At 40.8% G+C, this 15,021-nt stretch overlaps 1 protein-coding gene across 1 annotated transcript in view; it reads right to left on the reverse strand.

Moving 5' to 3' along the window:
* Window positions 1–15,021, reverse strand: part of LOC148854307 (DNAJ heat shock N-terminal domain-containing protein) — a 76,950-nt gene that overhangs the window by 25,999 nt on the left and 35,930 nt on the right. Inside the window, exons 11-12 of the mRNA XM_088940896.1 lie at window positions 14,831–14,866; window positions 12,210–12,346 (exon numbers count right to left, since the gene is read on the reverse strand). Coding sequence (XP_088797022.1) covers window positions 12,210–12,346; window positions 14,831–14,866 — 173 coding nt within the window. The remainder of the gene's footprint in view (window positions 1–12,209; window positions 12,347–14,830; window positions 14,867–15,021) is intronic.

The following is a 15,021-nucleotide window of genomic DNA, read 5'->3' on the forward strand; positions in this document are numbered from 1 at the left end:
TTCTTTTACTCCAGGTATGTACTGTAGTTTTGGTGACAACTGAAATGTGCAGTGAGCTGTGAATGTCAAAGCTTGTAGTTTTGGGGGACTGTCTCTTTTTTATGAAGTATAAGGGCAAGGTATCTGTCCGTCTAGGGTTTCCAGACCTCTATTATTGTTGAGTTTACCGTTTGGGTGTGCTGTTATAGCCTTTTGTGATCAGACTGATCTATTACAGCTTGGTAGCTGTGGTGTGAGGTGTGTAGAACCTTGTTTTCTCTTGAGAAATCAACAATGTGAGTGGTTGTTTGATGGCTACTGTAGACTTGGCATCATCTAGTGTTACTTCCTCTCAAGGAAACCTCAATGGAGGGATGGACAGTCTAAGTTTTTCCATGACTATAACTCCCTTGGATGGGCTAAACTACTTGGAGTGGTCCAAGGGTATTAAATTGTATGTCACGGTTAGGGGAAAGGCTGGTTGCATGAATGGGAAGATTAAAGACCCTAAATCAGGTTCAGTGGAACATGATAGGTGGGATCAGGAAAATAGTATTGTGATATCTTGGCTTCTGGGTTCCATGTTACCCCATGTGAGGAAGAACTTTATGTGGGCTGATACTGCTTGTGAGGTTTTATTTATTTATTTTTTTTATAGGAAATGATAACTTTCATTAATTTACTATGAGAATAAATACAACTGTCATCTACAGAGACATAAGGTGATCAAAACAGCCCAAAACAAAGACTCTCGATTAACTCCTTGCTTTTCTAGAGTATCAACTAAAGCATTTACTGGCCTCCTAGTCCATTGCTTAGCCATCTGAGCCCCTGGAGGAGGGCCAGCACTTCTGCTCTAAACGAGTCACCCAACCCAATTGGGTGAGGTTCAATAATTCCCTTATAGGTTGTCTAAGGGACCATGTTCCCAAACTATTTGTTTGCATCCAGCCTACTAATAATTTTGAGTCTCTCTCCACTTATAACTGTTGAAAGCCCAATTGCTTAGCCAATCTGAACCACTGGAGGAGAGCCAGCACTTCTGCTCTAAGCGAGTCACCCAACCCTATTGGGCTGGAAAAAATGGCCAACATTATTCCTCCCACATCACTAAAAATACCCTCAATTCTAGAGAGGCCAGGGTTACCAACAGATACTTCTTGCAAGAATTGGGAATAGGCTAAGTCCACCTACTCGGAACAAAAACAATATGCTAAGATATATCAACAAATACTGCTTTCTTTTGTTGGGTTCCTCCTAGATACACCACATGACAGCGAGCGACCACCTTCAAGTATAGACTGCCCCTAAAGCATAACTTGCAATTGCTTGTAATGAATAGAAGTGTAATAAAGAGGATTAAATGGTTAACAAGGGATATGACTGTATGACAATATTGGGTTCCAAGGGTTGCAAATAATTTGGCTGATTCATTGGCCAAACAAGGGGTAAAAAACTGCCCTTTTCTCTTTCCAAGGATTCTATCATATGTATTTAATACTTCACAGGCTGCCTCAAAAAGGATACTCTATGGCAAACCATCGAATGCCAAATCCTTTTGTCAGGGAAAGAGAAGAGAGAGGAGCCCTCCACTAACTTTAGGAAGTAGGATTTAACAGAAAAAGTGCCAGTAGATGGAGACCAGATGTGCTTGTCAGGAAAAGAAGGGATCAAGATGACCATAGAAAGGGAGTTTAGCAAAGAGGAGGCATCAAGGGATTTTCAGAGCTCATTGGAAACTAATGTTGTAAGAGAAACCCTGATCTCCTCTAATGATTACTGAAGAGACCAAGTACCCTTGTCCAAGGTCAACTGGAAGAGGTTAGGGTAGGTAATAGCAAGGGGTCTGGGACCAGCCAGAGGTCTATCCGAAACTTTATCCACTGACCATTACCAAGAATGCATCTCAGGAAAGGGAAAATAAATTAGAAAGTTGGAGAAGCTCCCTGAAATCAGTAAATAGACGGTTTGAGGCAGTATTGCAGTGGAATAGGAAAGGATGGTATGTAACAGTAACTGACATCCTTGAAGGAGGTTGCTGGCAGATAGTCTGTCTGCCGGAACGAAAAGAAAGTAGGGGTTGGAAGATGATCTCTGAAGAATTGCAGAAGTTTCTCTTTTTCACCATTCCAGATTCTCGGAGAGAGAAGTTATTGGAAAAGTGTGCAGAAGATGACCAACTGGCTGAAACAGTGGAGTTTTTAGAATTTAATAGGAATGCAGAGAGTACGGACGATGATCAACAGAACTTGTAGGGACTCTTTTTAATTGTTAGCTTGGTTAATGTGCCTAAATTGTCGATGGAGGTGGAAAAAGGCAAATGGGAGAAGAATTATGTTATTTGGACAAAGGAGGGAGTGAGAGATTGGAACCCAGTCTTGAAATCATGGATGGAAGAACTGAAGATTAAGAATAGTGTTGTTTGTTTACCTTTTAGCTATAATAAGGCTATTGTCGATGCAGGAAATGAAGTATTGGAAGTTTCATCAATTAGAACTGTTGCAGGGTTGGTGTTGATTGAAAAATGGAAGGCGTCCTGCAACGAGAAAGATTTTACAGAGGATTGTGTTACTATTAAACCAAGTAGGACTGCCGTTTAACCTATGGAAAGGGGATTTGATTAAGAAATTTGCGAATGCGATAGGTGGATCACTGAAGGATTACTGCTTCGACGATTTGTATGCAGTGAAGATCATATTGACCGGAGTGAAATTGGAGTGTATCCCTTGCTCTTGTGACCTGTAGATTGAAGATCAACGGAGGAAGGTTTGGGTTGTTGCGGAAGGCGAAGCGGCGCTATGGAACGGCTATTTCAAGGTTGAAGATGATGAGCTGATTAAGGGATTTACAGGTGGCAGAAAGAGAATGGGAGGAAAAAGAAGCGGAAAGGAAGTGTCTGTCTCGGAAGATGAATAACCTTTTAACTTGGGTCGAGAAAAGAGCTCATCAAAATTGGAAAGCAGTTTGTTGGTTTTTAAAGAGGCAAACAATGGGGTGCTTCTTCTAGGGACAACAAAGTATTTTCGAGGGACAAAGTTAAAAAAGGGATAAATTAAACAGGTGTCTTCCTTTGGTGATAAAAATGGGCCAGATGGGCTCAGTAACCAAAAGAGACAGTTAGGGCTGGATGGGCAAGACAACTCAAAAGGAACTGGGCCCAAGTCAGCCTGTTTACCTAATGGGCCTCTCAGTCAGATGTTGATAAAGAATAGGGAAATTATGGAAAGAAACTTACGTCTATCTTCATCCCTGGTAAGTTTTAAACAAGCTCCTTTCCCGATTCACCCAAGACAAAGAAGAAATATGGCTGGAGCTAAATCGGGTAAAAGAAGTTGGGGAAGGGCTAGTAAGTTCAAACGATTGTAGGCAAAGAATTCAGCAAGCTTTAAAAGTCAAGCTTCAAAGCTTCCTTGGAATGTTGGAAAGACGAAGAAAGAGGTTTGGGAGTGGGTGACTACAAGGTTTGTCCGTTCTGATGAGACGAGTTTGCCAATATGTACGATAAGATCAAAGTTAGAATTAGGATCAGACAAATGTTCGGGTGAGTCCCAAGTGCCTCTTTGGATCTACCAAAAAGTTCTGTAAAGCATGGTCTCGAAACAGGGGAGGATCACAGGGACTCGATGAGTTAAGACCTTAGATCTTGCAGGATTTGAAAAGGATGGTGCAAATGGTCTAGACAGTGTGTCGAAGAGCAATCTAAGCCCAAGGACGTTTGACAGTGGGGAGTTTGATCAAATGTCCGGGAGAGCAACAATTGTAGCGGAATTGGATAAGATGTATGAGGAGGAAGGTGGAAGAAAATCGGTGGTAGTGGGTAAATTAGGGGTGGATCTGGGCAGGAGAAGGAATGGAGGAACCTCAGATATTCCTGTTAATGACACGCTTAAGACGGGGGAGCTCAGGAAAACCAAAGGGTCCAAAAACAGGCAGCTAGTTCATGTGACCAAGGTTTTTCATAGGCTTAAGGAAGGGCTTCTAGGGGACAGCCCCAGTGGCATATTCAAAAGAATCTATAAAAGAAAAGGAGTGAAAATGAAGGTTAGACAGTCCTCTTCAAAAGACAGACAAGACTTCTCCTACGGAGTTAGACCCCGCTAACATGATGCAAGTTTCTGCTCCATCCTCTTAAAAATATGAAGTTTCCTCAAGGGAGAAGTCGGAAAGAATAGATTTAGAGGGCATCAGATCCTTTGCAGACACAATTGATTTAGAACAACAGAAGTTTCTGTTCCATCCTCTCAAAAAAATGTGCTAAATCCTTTGCAGAAACACTTGCCAAACAATGGGTGGGAAGGAATCAAATGTTTTGGGCTATCTTGTAATTCTGTTGTTCCTTGTGGGGAGAGTTAAGAGAGTTTACCTCTCCCTATACCTGTACTGGTTTCTCATTGCTTAATTCAAATGAAATGGTTCTGTTATTGATAAAAAAAAGTTTATAAGACATCTAAAAGACAAAAGTCTTTTATAAAACAGAGTAATAGAACTAGAAATTCAGAAGCAAAATGTCTACATAGATTAGCATCATAGAGATGAGGATGTTGAGATAGATGAAAGGTGATACCGGAAAGATAGAGATAGAAATCAATGCATTTATGGTATCAAATGGTTTGTCAATATGTGATAAAAGCACACTGACATTTAAAGAAGAAATTAAATGTTAGGATGTGATTGCTCCAAAGATTCAGATGCAAATGGTGGAAGGAGTGTAAGAACAGGAGGTTTACAGTCAAATCTCTCTGCAATGGCTTTGGTTAGGAATCAAGTGGAAGTCTCCTCAATCAAAGGAATCTGGGGAGAACCAGTTCCTCCAAGAGTGGAGGCTTTTGTTAGGTTGGGATCAATGGACAGAATTCTCACTCAAGACAAGTTGAAGAAGAGAGGATTTCATTTGCCAAACAGATATATTTTATGTCTGTCAGAGGAAGAGAACATTCTTCATTTGTTGGTTATCTGCAGTTATATGAAAGGAAATTGGGTTTATTTCTTCAATCTTTTCAGATGAATCAATGGTCTCCTAATAAGTATTCCGAGATCTTTGAATTTTGGCGAAGAGTATCCGGGAACATCAAAGCCAAAATCCTTTCGAACTGCATTCGTTTTGCTGTTTGCTGGGAGGTGTGAAGGAAAGAAATAGAAGAATTTTTTGAAGGGAAGAAGAAGAGCAAATAAAAGTTGGGGGCAATAATCAGTTGAAAGCTCTTAAATTGGGTTTTAGTTCTCCCAGAATTTGAAGGCCTCATGTATAAAGACTAGGCCGAATGGGCCCTAGTATCTTTTCTTGTAGTGTGCTATCTATTTATTTGTTTGTTAATGGGCCTATCTTTATGGGCCTGTTATTTCTTTTTGTAAGTTCTCTTTATGTTACTGCCTAGCTGGCCGCCCACTTAAGGGCATACTTGTAATTAACCTTAAGAATGATAACAAAAGGATTAGAGAAGGGAGGGAAGAGATATTTGAACTCTTCTTCTTCTTCCTCTTCTTTTCTCCATCTTCTTCCTTTGTACTGCTGTTCTCTACTTTTCTTCTTCTTTTCTCTCTAATTTTAACCAAGTTTGTATCAGTTTTGGAGGACTGATTCACATCTCCTCAAAAAAGAAGACTTTGGTTCAGATTTTTGGGGTACTTTGAATGTTTAATTGATGTATTATAGGTTTAGTGTGTTTTGATCCTTGTAGTTTCTTTTTTATATGTTAGTTGGTGATACCTTGTTACCTAAGCCTTGTGTGCCTTTTTATTGTTCAATAAATTTTCTTCTTAATTTTCTTCAAAAAAAGGATGATATATATGTTGCATTACAATTTTATAATAATGGATATGGCACTAAATAGTGGGAATGGTGGAACAGGGTCATGTAACGGCCCCATAAGTTGGGATAAGGCTTTGATGAGTTTGAGTATTTCAATTTATTAAATCATCAACAATGATTAATTAATTGATAATTGACCATCACCATGTTCAATACTTGGAGAGTTCTATTTTCTATCATATGACAGTTGTGAAAGAAAAGTAGAAGAATATATTAAGACATATCCTGGTATACTCTAAGCACCTTTTGAAAGATAGTGAGTAGTGACTTACCATATTTGCCCATTTTTTTCAGAGGAATGCTATTATGAGCATTTTTAAATCATAGCAGGGTGCCATATCCTATTCAACTCAACTAAGCCTTGTCAATATATGGCATCAGCTATATAATCCTGTTACCATCATTCCACTCTGTTCAATGCCAAATCCACTGTTATGAGCCCTTAAATCATCTCAGTACTTCAACCAATATCCTTTTTGGTCTGCATCTTGCTCTTCTAGATCTTTCGAGTTTCAACTCGTAACAGATCACTTCCCATTGTGCTTTCCCTCATTTTATCACCTATTTAGAGCTACTCTAGTTTCCTTCAAATAATTTCATTTCTGTTCCTACCCTATCTAGTTTTCCTACTCATCCATCTAAGCATTCACATTTTTGCTACACTCACTTCTGGACATATTTCTTGGCTGCCAAACACTCAGCTCCATATAACATTGTTGGCCTTATAATTACACTGTAAAATTTTCCCTTTTAAGCCTAAATGGTATTCTCCTATCAAATAGGACTCTGAATGCACCCTCCATTTTTCCCATCCTGCTTTACTTCTATGGGTGACATCCTCCTCAACCTCTTCCCTCATTATGGATTATTGAACCAAGATAATAGAATGAGTCACACTGAGATATCTCTTGGTCTTCAATCCTAACTATATCCTGATTTCCACTCCTAAAAAAGGCCTATACTCCTTATTTTAGAACCTCTTTTTTTTCTAAGGAATTTGTCCATAAATTGAAATTTTCTTTTAATCCCTCTCAAGTTTCATCACTTAATACTATTTCCTTAGCAAACACTGTACACCATGGTGCCTCTTCCTGAATATGTCTAGTCAATTCATCCATGACTAGTACAAGCAACTTATCAAAACACACACACTAGTAGGGTTCTGCCTACTTCAGGAGCTTCTTTGAGGGAGCTCAGGCCTCCTACAGAAGAACAGAGAAGAGAAGATGATTTTGGTGCTCAAAAGGTGATTTCCTTTATTGCTATTCTGTTACTTATAGCCCCTTACATCACATGGGGTATGCTCTCAGTTGTAACTAACTAGCTGACGTGGTCCCCTCACATAGGTCTTCAGATAAGGCTGTATGGGTATTAGGCCTAGCTGTGTTCCTATCAACTCCCCCAACATTGAGATAGACCTTGTCCTCAAGGTTGACGTGGGGAAATTCATGCCGCAATCGAGAGTATTCCTCCCAGGTGGCTTCTTCTTCCGGCAGGTTGCTCCACACTACCAGGGCCTCTTCTATGTAGTACCTTCCTTTGCATACCCAACGGAAGTCTATCAGCTTGTGGAGCTCCATGATCATGACTCCTTCCTCAGTGAAAGCTGGAAGGGTTGCCTGAGTTTTGTGCTCTTGACCCACTTGTTTCTTGAGTAGGGAAACATGAAAGATGGGGTGGAGTTTGGAGGATGGTGGTAGTTCTATCTTGCAGGCGACTGACCCGACCCTTTCAAGGACTTTGAAGGGTCCATAAAATTTGGGAGCCAATTTCTGCCAAGCTCGCTTGGCTACTGAGGTCTGCCGGTAGGGTTGAAGCTTCAAGTAAACCATGTCATCAGGCTGAAATTCAAAGGGGTGGTGCTTGCGGTCATATGTATCCTTCATTACCTGCTGAGCCTGTTGCAGATTGTTCTTAATCTCTAGCAAGATTAAGTCTCGGCTGGTGAGGTACTCATCTACTGCAGCTACTGTTGTGGAGCCTGCCTCGTAGGGGAGAATGGCAGGGGGGTCTCTCCTATACAAGGCCTTGAAAGGTGTCATCCCGGTAGTCACATGGAAGGTGGAGTTGTACCATAGTTTTGCCCAGGATAACCATTTCAACCACTATTTTGGTCTCTGCCCCGCGAAGCACCTCAAGTAGGTCTCGATGCATCTATTAATTACCTCTGTCTGCCCATTGGATTGGAGATGATAGCTAGTGGAGTGAGTCAGGTGTGTCCCTTGGATTTTAAAGTAGTCCTGCCAAAATCTTCCCATAAATAGAGGATCCCGGTCAGAGACGATGGAGGCTGGTATTCCATGCAGTTTTGTGATGTCTCTCACGAACAGATCTACTACCTGTGCTGCTGTGAATGGGTGTGACAAGGCTGAGAAGTGGGCATATTTGCTAAGTCTGTCCACTATCACCACGATCACCGTCTTGCCTTGAGTATCATATTTCTGCTGCTGACAGGTTGGGCAGCTGGCCACAAAGGTCTGCACATGCCTCCTAATTCCCCTCCAATAGTAGTGTGCCGCAATGCGATGACAAGTCCTTAGTACCCCTGAATGACCGCCTTCAACGGAGGAATGGAACAGCTGTAGAAGTTCCACAATGTGTGGAGATGATGAAGGTAGAACCAGTCTTCCCTTATAGTGCAAGAGGGAGTCCCTCAAGATGTAGCCCAACGTTTTGGTTGGATCCTCGGCCCACCTTCTTTTGATAGCCCCCAGCTCTTCACTGTTCAATATCTTCTGCTTAAGAACCTCCAGTAGCGGGTACACAGGTCTAGATTCTGCCATCAATTGTAACTCATTTTGCCTTGACAGGGCATCTGCTACCCGATTAGAAGTTCCAGTCTTGTATTCTATCAAATAATCAAACCCCAGCAACTTAGACACCCATTTTTGTTGTTCTTCCGTAAGGAGATGCTGCTCCAGCAGATATTTGAGGCTCTGTTGATCAGTTCTGGTGACAAAGCATCGTCCAAGAAGGTAGTGGCACCATTTAAGGACTGATAGGACGACAGCCATTAGCTCCTTAACATGGGTGGATTGGGCCTTGGCACAAGGGGAGAGAACCTTGCTATGTGGGCGGAGTGGAAACTGCTGTCTTCAAGGAGTTGAAGGCTTGTTGGGCCTCCGCCGTCTAGTAGAAGGCTTCCTTCCGGAGGAGTTGGGTCAGTGGTGCTGCCATCAGCCCATAGTTTCTGATGAACCTTCTCGGGATCGGGCTTCACCTCCCGTTCCTCCACCACGTGACCAAGATAATGTACTCTACCCTGCCCAAAGACACATTTGGAGAGCTTGGCCGAAAGCTGATTTTCCTTAGCACATCCAGGGTTAGTTTCAAATGTAGGAGATGTTGCTACCAATTAGATCTATAGATAAGAATGTCATAAAAAAAATACTAAAATAAACTTACGAAGATAGGGCCTGAAAATGTCATTCTTGAGTGATTGGAAGGTTGACGGTGCATTGGACAAACCGAGTGGCATGACTAAGAACTCGTAATGGCCATCGTGAGTCCTAAAAGCCGTTTTATGCACATCACCACTGTGGACTCGAATCTGATGATACCCTGACCTAAGATCCAGATTTGAGAAAACCCGGGCCTTTCGTAATTCATCTAGGAGCTCATCGATCAAGGGAATGGGGAACCGGTCCTTAACTGTAATGAAATTCAATGCCCAGTAATCCACGCAAAACCGCCAAGAACCGTCCTTTTTCACTAGTATAACTGGGGAAGAATATGGGTTGTTGCTGGGTTGTATGAAGCCCTTTTGTAGGAGGTCTTCCACTAAGCACTCAATTTCTTGGCACTGATAGTATGGGTACCTGTAGGGCCGGACATTTTCTGTGCTGCACCCGGTACGATGGGCATCCGATGGTCATGAACTCTCTTTGGAGGAAGCCCATGTTGTTCTTGGAAGACTTCAGGATACTTGGCCAATACTTCTTGTAGCAGTGGATCTAGGCTACACATGCCGCCACCGTTGAGCGTGGGCTTCAGATGTGGGCTAGGAGTGTAGGCCCCTAAGAGCATGAAGGTGGGCCGGATTAGGTCCCAACTGGTTTTGATTATGGAGCTGAGGATAGCTGGTTGTGGGATCAGCAACTTGGACCCGCTTAGAGTTATGGGTCGGTCTCCTCTTTGAAATTCCATGGTCAGTTTGGACCAATCACAAACCACCCATCCCAATTGTTGCAACCACTATACCCCAAGTATGATGTCGGCCCCACTGAAAGCCAATGTGTATAGATCAGCGCAAAAACCTCCCCTTGGATGATTAGCTCCATGTCTTTACAGACCCCTTAACATGGTATCTGATTATCGTTGGCAACTTGAACATTGAATTTAGAGGTGGGTCTAATGGTTTCCCCCATCTGGATGGCCAACTCATTAGAACTGAAGTTCATCGTACTCCCGCTATCCACCAAAACAGATACCTCCCAACCCTTCAACTGACCCATAACACGCATGGTTTGGGGTGACGTAAGGCCAGTGAGGGCCTGTAATTAAATCTCGGGCAGGCCAAGCCCGAATATCATATCAAGGCTAGCTGGGTTATTTTCTTCAAGACCCTTCACCGCATGCTCTTCCTCTTCCGGCCCATCTGTTTGTAGCAAGAAAGCTTGTTGGGCCTTGCATCAGTGACTTGGGCCGAATCGTTCATCACAGTTGTAACATAGGCCCTTGCCCCTACGAGCTTGCATCTCAAGCCCATGTTAGCCTTTTGTATGGGACATTGGGCTTGAAGCCTTGGGTTTCTAGTTTAGTGGGTCCCATAATGGTTGGGTTTGGGTCGGTTCTGTTTTTCGGGTTGCGTCCCGTTATAGGAGTCTTCAAAAGGGGTCCCTGAGGACGACTCAGTGTTCTTCTGAGTCTACTGAGTTTTTCCTCGTAAAGCCTGGCCAGTCCTACCGCAGCCATGACTGTCGGAGGTTGCATGGATTTCACCTTCACCCGAATATCCTCCCTCAATCCTCCAATAAAGTTGCCTAATAGAGCATTTTCCAGTCACCCCTGTACCCTAGAGGATAAACGCTCAAATTCCACCTAATATTCTCTCACTGAACCAATCTGGCTCAATTTAGCAAGTTGTTCATCATAGTTTTTGAATCTAGTGGGTCCAAATTGCACATAGAGCATCGACGAAATCCGCCCAAGTCACTTGGGGATGTGATCAGCGAAACCATTGGAACTAGAGAACTGCTTCTCCTTCCAGATGGATAGCAGCGATTAAAACCCTCTGATTCCCTAGTATTTCATGGTACTCAAAGTACCTCTCAGCCCGATAAATCCACAGTATAGGGTCCTCACCTAAAAAGTTTGGGAAGGTGATCTCGGTCTGTCACAACACTCCATTTCCTCCAGATTGGTTGTTGGGTTGGCTGCTTCCTTCTCCCTCACCTTCAGTGTTCTCGCTGATTGTCGCCTTCTCCAGCTTGGCCAAGACCGCTAAGAGAGCCGCCTTGGTCTCAGTGGTGTCTGATACCACTTGGTAGGGTTCTACCTACCTCAAGAGCTTCTTCGAGGGAGCTCAGGCCTCCTACAAAAGAAAAGAGAAGAGAAGATGATTTTGGTGTATGATGTTTTTTATGAGTAGATGTTTTATGTTAGTTGTTAGATAGGAGGTCGAAACCACAGTAGTTATGTGAGTCCAAATTTTATTATGTTTTTGTGTCTTATATATGCTGTTTTATGTCTTGCCGCCCTAGAAGGACATAGTTGTCTTTGTACTGCTTTATTATTTTTAGTATAAATAATAAGTGAAGGGGGCGGCCAGATTATTGCTCTCCTTTCTTTTCAACTTCTCTTCTTCTCCTTCTCTCTTCCTTCCTTCTTCAAGAAACTCCTTTTATTTCATATTTTTCAATTCAGCAAGCTTTCTACTATTTCCTTTATTGCTATTCTGTTACTTAGAGCCCCTTATTACATCACATGGGGGTATGCTCTCAGTTGTAACTAACTAGCTGACGTGGTCCTCTCACATAGGTCTTCGGATAAGGCTGTATGGGTATCACGCTGCTGGGCTGATTAGTGGTAATAGGCCTAGCTGTGTGCCTATCACACACACAAGCACAAAATAAAGAAATGAAAAAGGAATGGTGTGAACAAATAAGGGCTGAACGCTGAACCTTTTTTTAACCTTGGTGAAGTCCCATTATAACTTGAAAGTTTGATGTCTCTCCAATAGCTGTTCCTTCTAACATAGTTGTTAACCCTCATATATGTCCTAAATTAGGTCCACATACCTTCTTGGTACTCCTTTTCTAAAGCCCTCAATATTAGATCAAATCCTATTGTTTGGCAGATAATGGAATCAACTTTCTATACATATAAAGAAAAAAAAAAGCCTTTATGGAATAAAAACCAATCAGATAGATTATGCTAAAACAAAGAGCATAACCATTATTTATGCAGCCTATTAACATACATGTTCCACCAGAAGGAAGATTCCTCTTCTCTCCATAAGACAAATGCAAAGGAGGCATAAGCCCAATAGTCCCTAGCAGCTTGACGCAGGAATGGTGCAGCACGCTCCCCAGTTTTTGAGAAGCAAATAACCTTTATCTATAAATCGGAAATAGCAAACAACTAGGATGTTATTACATGGAAATGCCTGAAACAATAATTAAGTAATAAAATCTAAGTTATGTGGCATTGTTTCCATGGAAAATTTATGGAGACAACCAACAAGTGGGTTATATTCCTACAAATTGAATGGAAAAATTACATTATAAAAACAGTCTCGTTAAGTGATGGAATTGTAGCCTATGTGAAATTGGTTTATAATTCCTTTAGTACATGGATTACTACGCAAAGTGTACATTTAGAAATAAATGCAAGCACTTTATTCTGTTGTGGGCACCGGCATATTAAGCCAATTAAAACAGTGATGTTTCTGAACTTCAAGGATCAGTGTATTACAGAATAACCTAACTATGGCCTTTCGTTGTCATTTCATAATTGATTCCATGTAGATGAATATATGTGCATTTAAATGCCCTAGAACTATGCAGTTTAGAACCAGGTGGTCATGTGTCCATCAAATGGACCTGTGGTAAATTGAGAGAGAGAGAGGGGGGGGGGAGACAGACAGACAGACGGACAGAGAAAGATCTGGGGCTCCAATAGTATGGAGACTGATTAAAAACCACAAGACCATCAGTTGTTTCTCAAGCTTGACTTTAGTTTAAACCAAACAAAACACTAATACACTTGAATCTCAAGCAAACAATAGGGTACCTATGCCTTGGCTTTAGACTGAAAATGTTAAGGGGATTTTCTGGTCATCAGGTAGCAGGATTCATCAAAGACCTGAAGAAAATTATATACATATTCCCTTGTCTTGCTATATTAGTTTTTTACTTAAAATCTTACTTTTTTCTATTTTCAAAGTCCTTCATGCAGGCTCACGGGTTATGTCAAATATATCATGCACAGATTTACAGCTATACCATAATGAAAGAACTACTTACATTTGTCTTAGGCAGTTTATATAACAAACAAACAATATATGGCCCACTTAGACTAAAAAGTAATATTGTAGACTAAGCAAAAATGATCAAACACAATTGGCATCAGGTAAAACAGTTAAAGTTTTGTAAAGGAAAACCAAGAATTTTCAAATTTAATTACAAAACTAGATTGTATAATACTGACACCATATTCCTCAATGAACACTATCAGCACTAAGTGGAGCACAAGAGATAGTATTATAATGTAAGTTGGTGATAATATTGAAGATACACGGAGTAGCAATGTTATTGCCCACCTAATGGACATAATTACTACTTTGAGCCAGCTCAATATTCTTTTCCAACATGAAGCTAATCACAGTTTTTGTTTGTGTAATAGATTATTTGATTGATCTATTAGAATCATTTACATTTTCTATGAGTTTAAATTTTGCTCGACCTCATTCTATCATGTACTTTTGACTCAGAGGCTGTGTTTTGTTTGAAAAAAAACAAGAGGAAAGGCAGGGAAACCTACACAGGTTTGTATATGTTTCCCTACCTTTCCACACCTTTTCTTTCAAACCAAACACAGCCTTAAGGTTTACAGTACAACTTCACAACATATTATTTTATCTACAACCTTGGCTTCTTATCTTTGTTTAATGGTTTGGAATAAGATAATAATTTAAAAAGGTGTGTCTGCACTTCTACCATTTCATAAAATATCATTCAATATTTTTGCATATCTCACAATGTTTCTACCATGTCTACAACTTACACAATATTTCTGACATTTCCAACATGTTTCCTATATTTGGATGATCAGCATTTCCACCAACACTGACATTTTAAAGCTACCACATTTTGTGAAGTGAAGCACAAGGAATTGTTCATGATCCAGATCATGGTTCACAGCAATCAACTGCATTTACAATTCCACTTTACTTGTAGAACAAGTGAATTAATTTCAACTTTATGTAGGTTAAGTGCATGATATAAGAAACATTGGGGGTACTGTAGCCCTAACCACCAGGCTTCAAATATGAGTCCAGCCAACCGATTACCAAAGTGCTGGACAGATAAGCAGGCCTGCATTACTAGATTATAAATTTCCATGCTTATTAATGCAATGTCAAAAAATATTGACTACAGAAAATGATATATACACAATGTATATAAACAGGCTTAGTTGTATATTTATATGATTATACTATGGTTATGATTATATATGATATAACAGGGTTGAGCCAGCCCAGGGTAAAGAGTTTACTGAGTAAGATCAGCTACAGTTAATTGATCTTCATGTAGCCTGTCCTAAATCAGTTAGAGTCAGCTGTCCCACAATGTCATCACCTACTACCAGAAAGAGTCAAGAGTTATCCATATTGAATTAATTATGCTCGGATTAATTAAAACCTTTAATGTTGGTACGCTGATATAAAGAGAACTTCAGAATCAGCATAATTCACAAGGGAAGAATATGCCAATAACACTTCCAGATTCCAACATATACTGACAACCAATAATCAAGGACTTATACAAGAAAATAAATACATACGATTGAAATATTGGAACTGAGTGGATGAACCTGTACCTTATGATGACCACTCTTTGCAATGAAATCTTGTCCCTGAGATAAAGATATATTTCCACATCATTTCCAGTGGACCATAAATATGATGTGCTAAATCAGCATGGTCACTGACTGAATTAATGTGGGTGATAAAATCAAACTAGTAAAATAGTCAAAAGTCAACCATTTCAACTGATGCATCATTACCAAAT

This window comes from Nelumbo lutea, chromosome 4 (assembly GCF_056320005.1).
Source record: "Nelumbo lutea isolate HS-2025 chromosome 4, American lotus-T2T, whole genome shotgun sequence".
Classification (NCBI taxonomy): Eukaryota; Viridiplantae; Streptophyta; class Magnoliopsida; order Proteales; family Nelumbonaceae; genus Nelumbo; species Nelumbo lutea.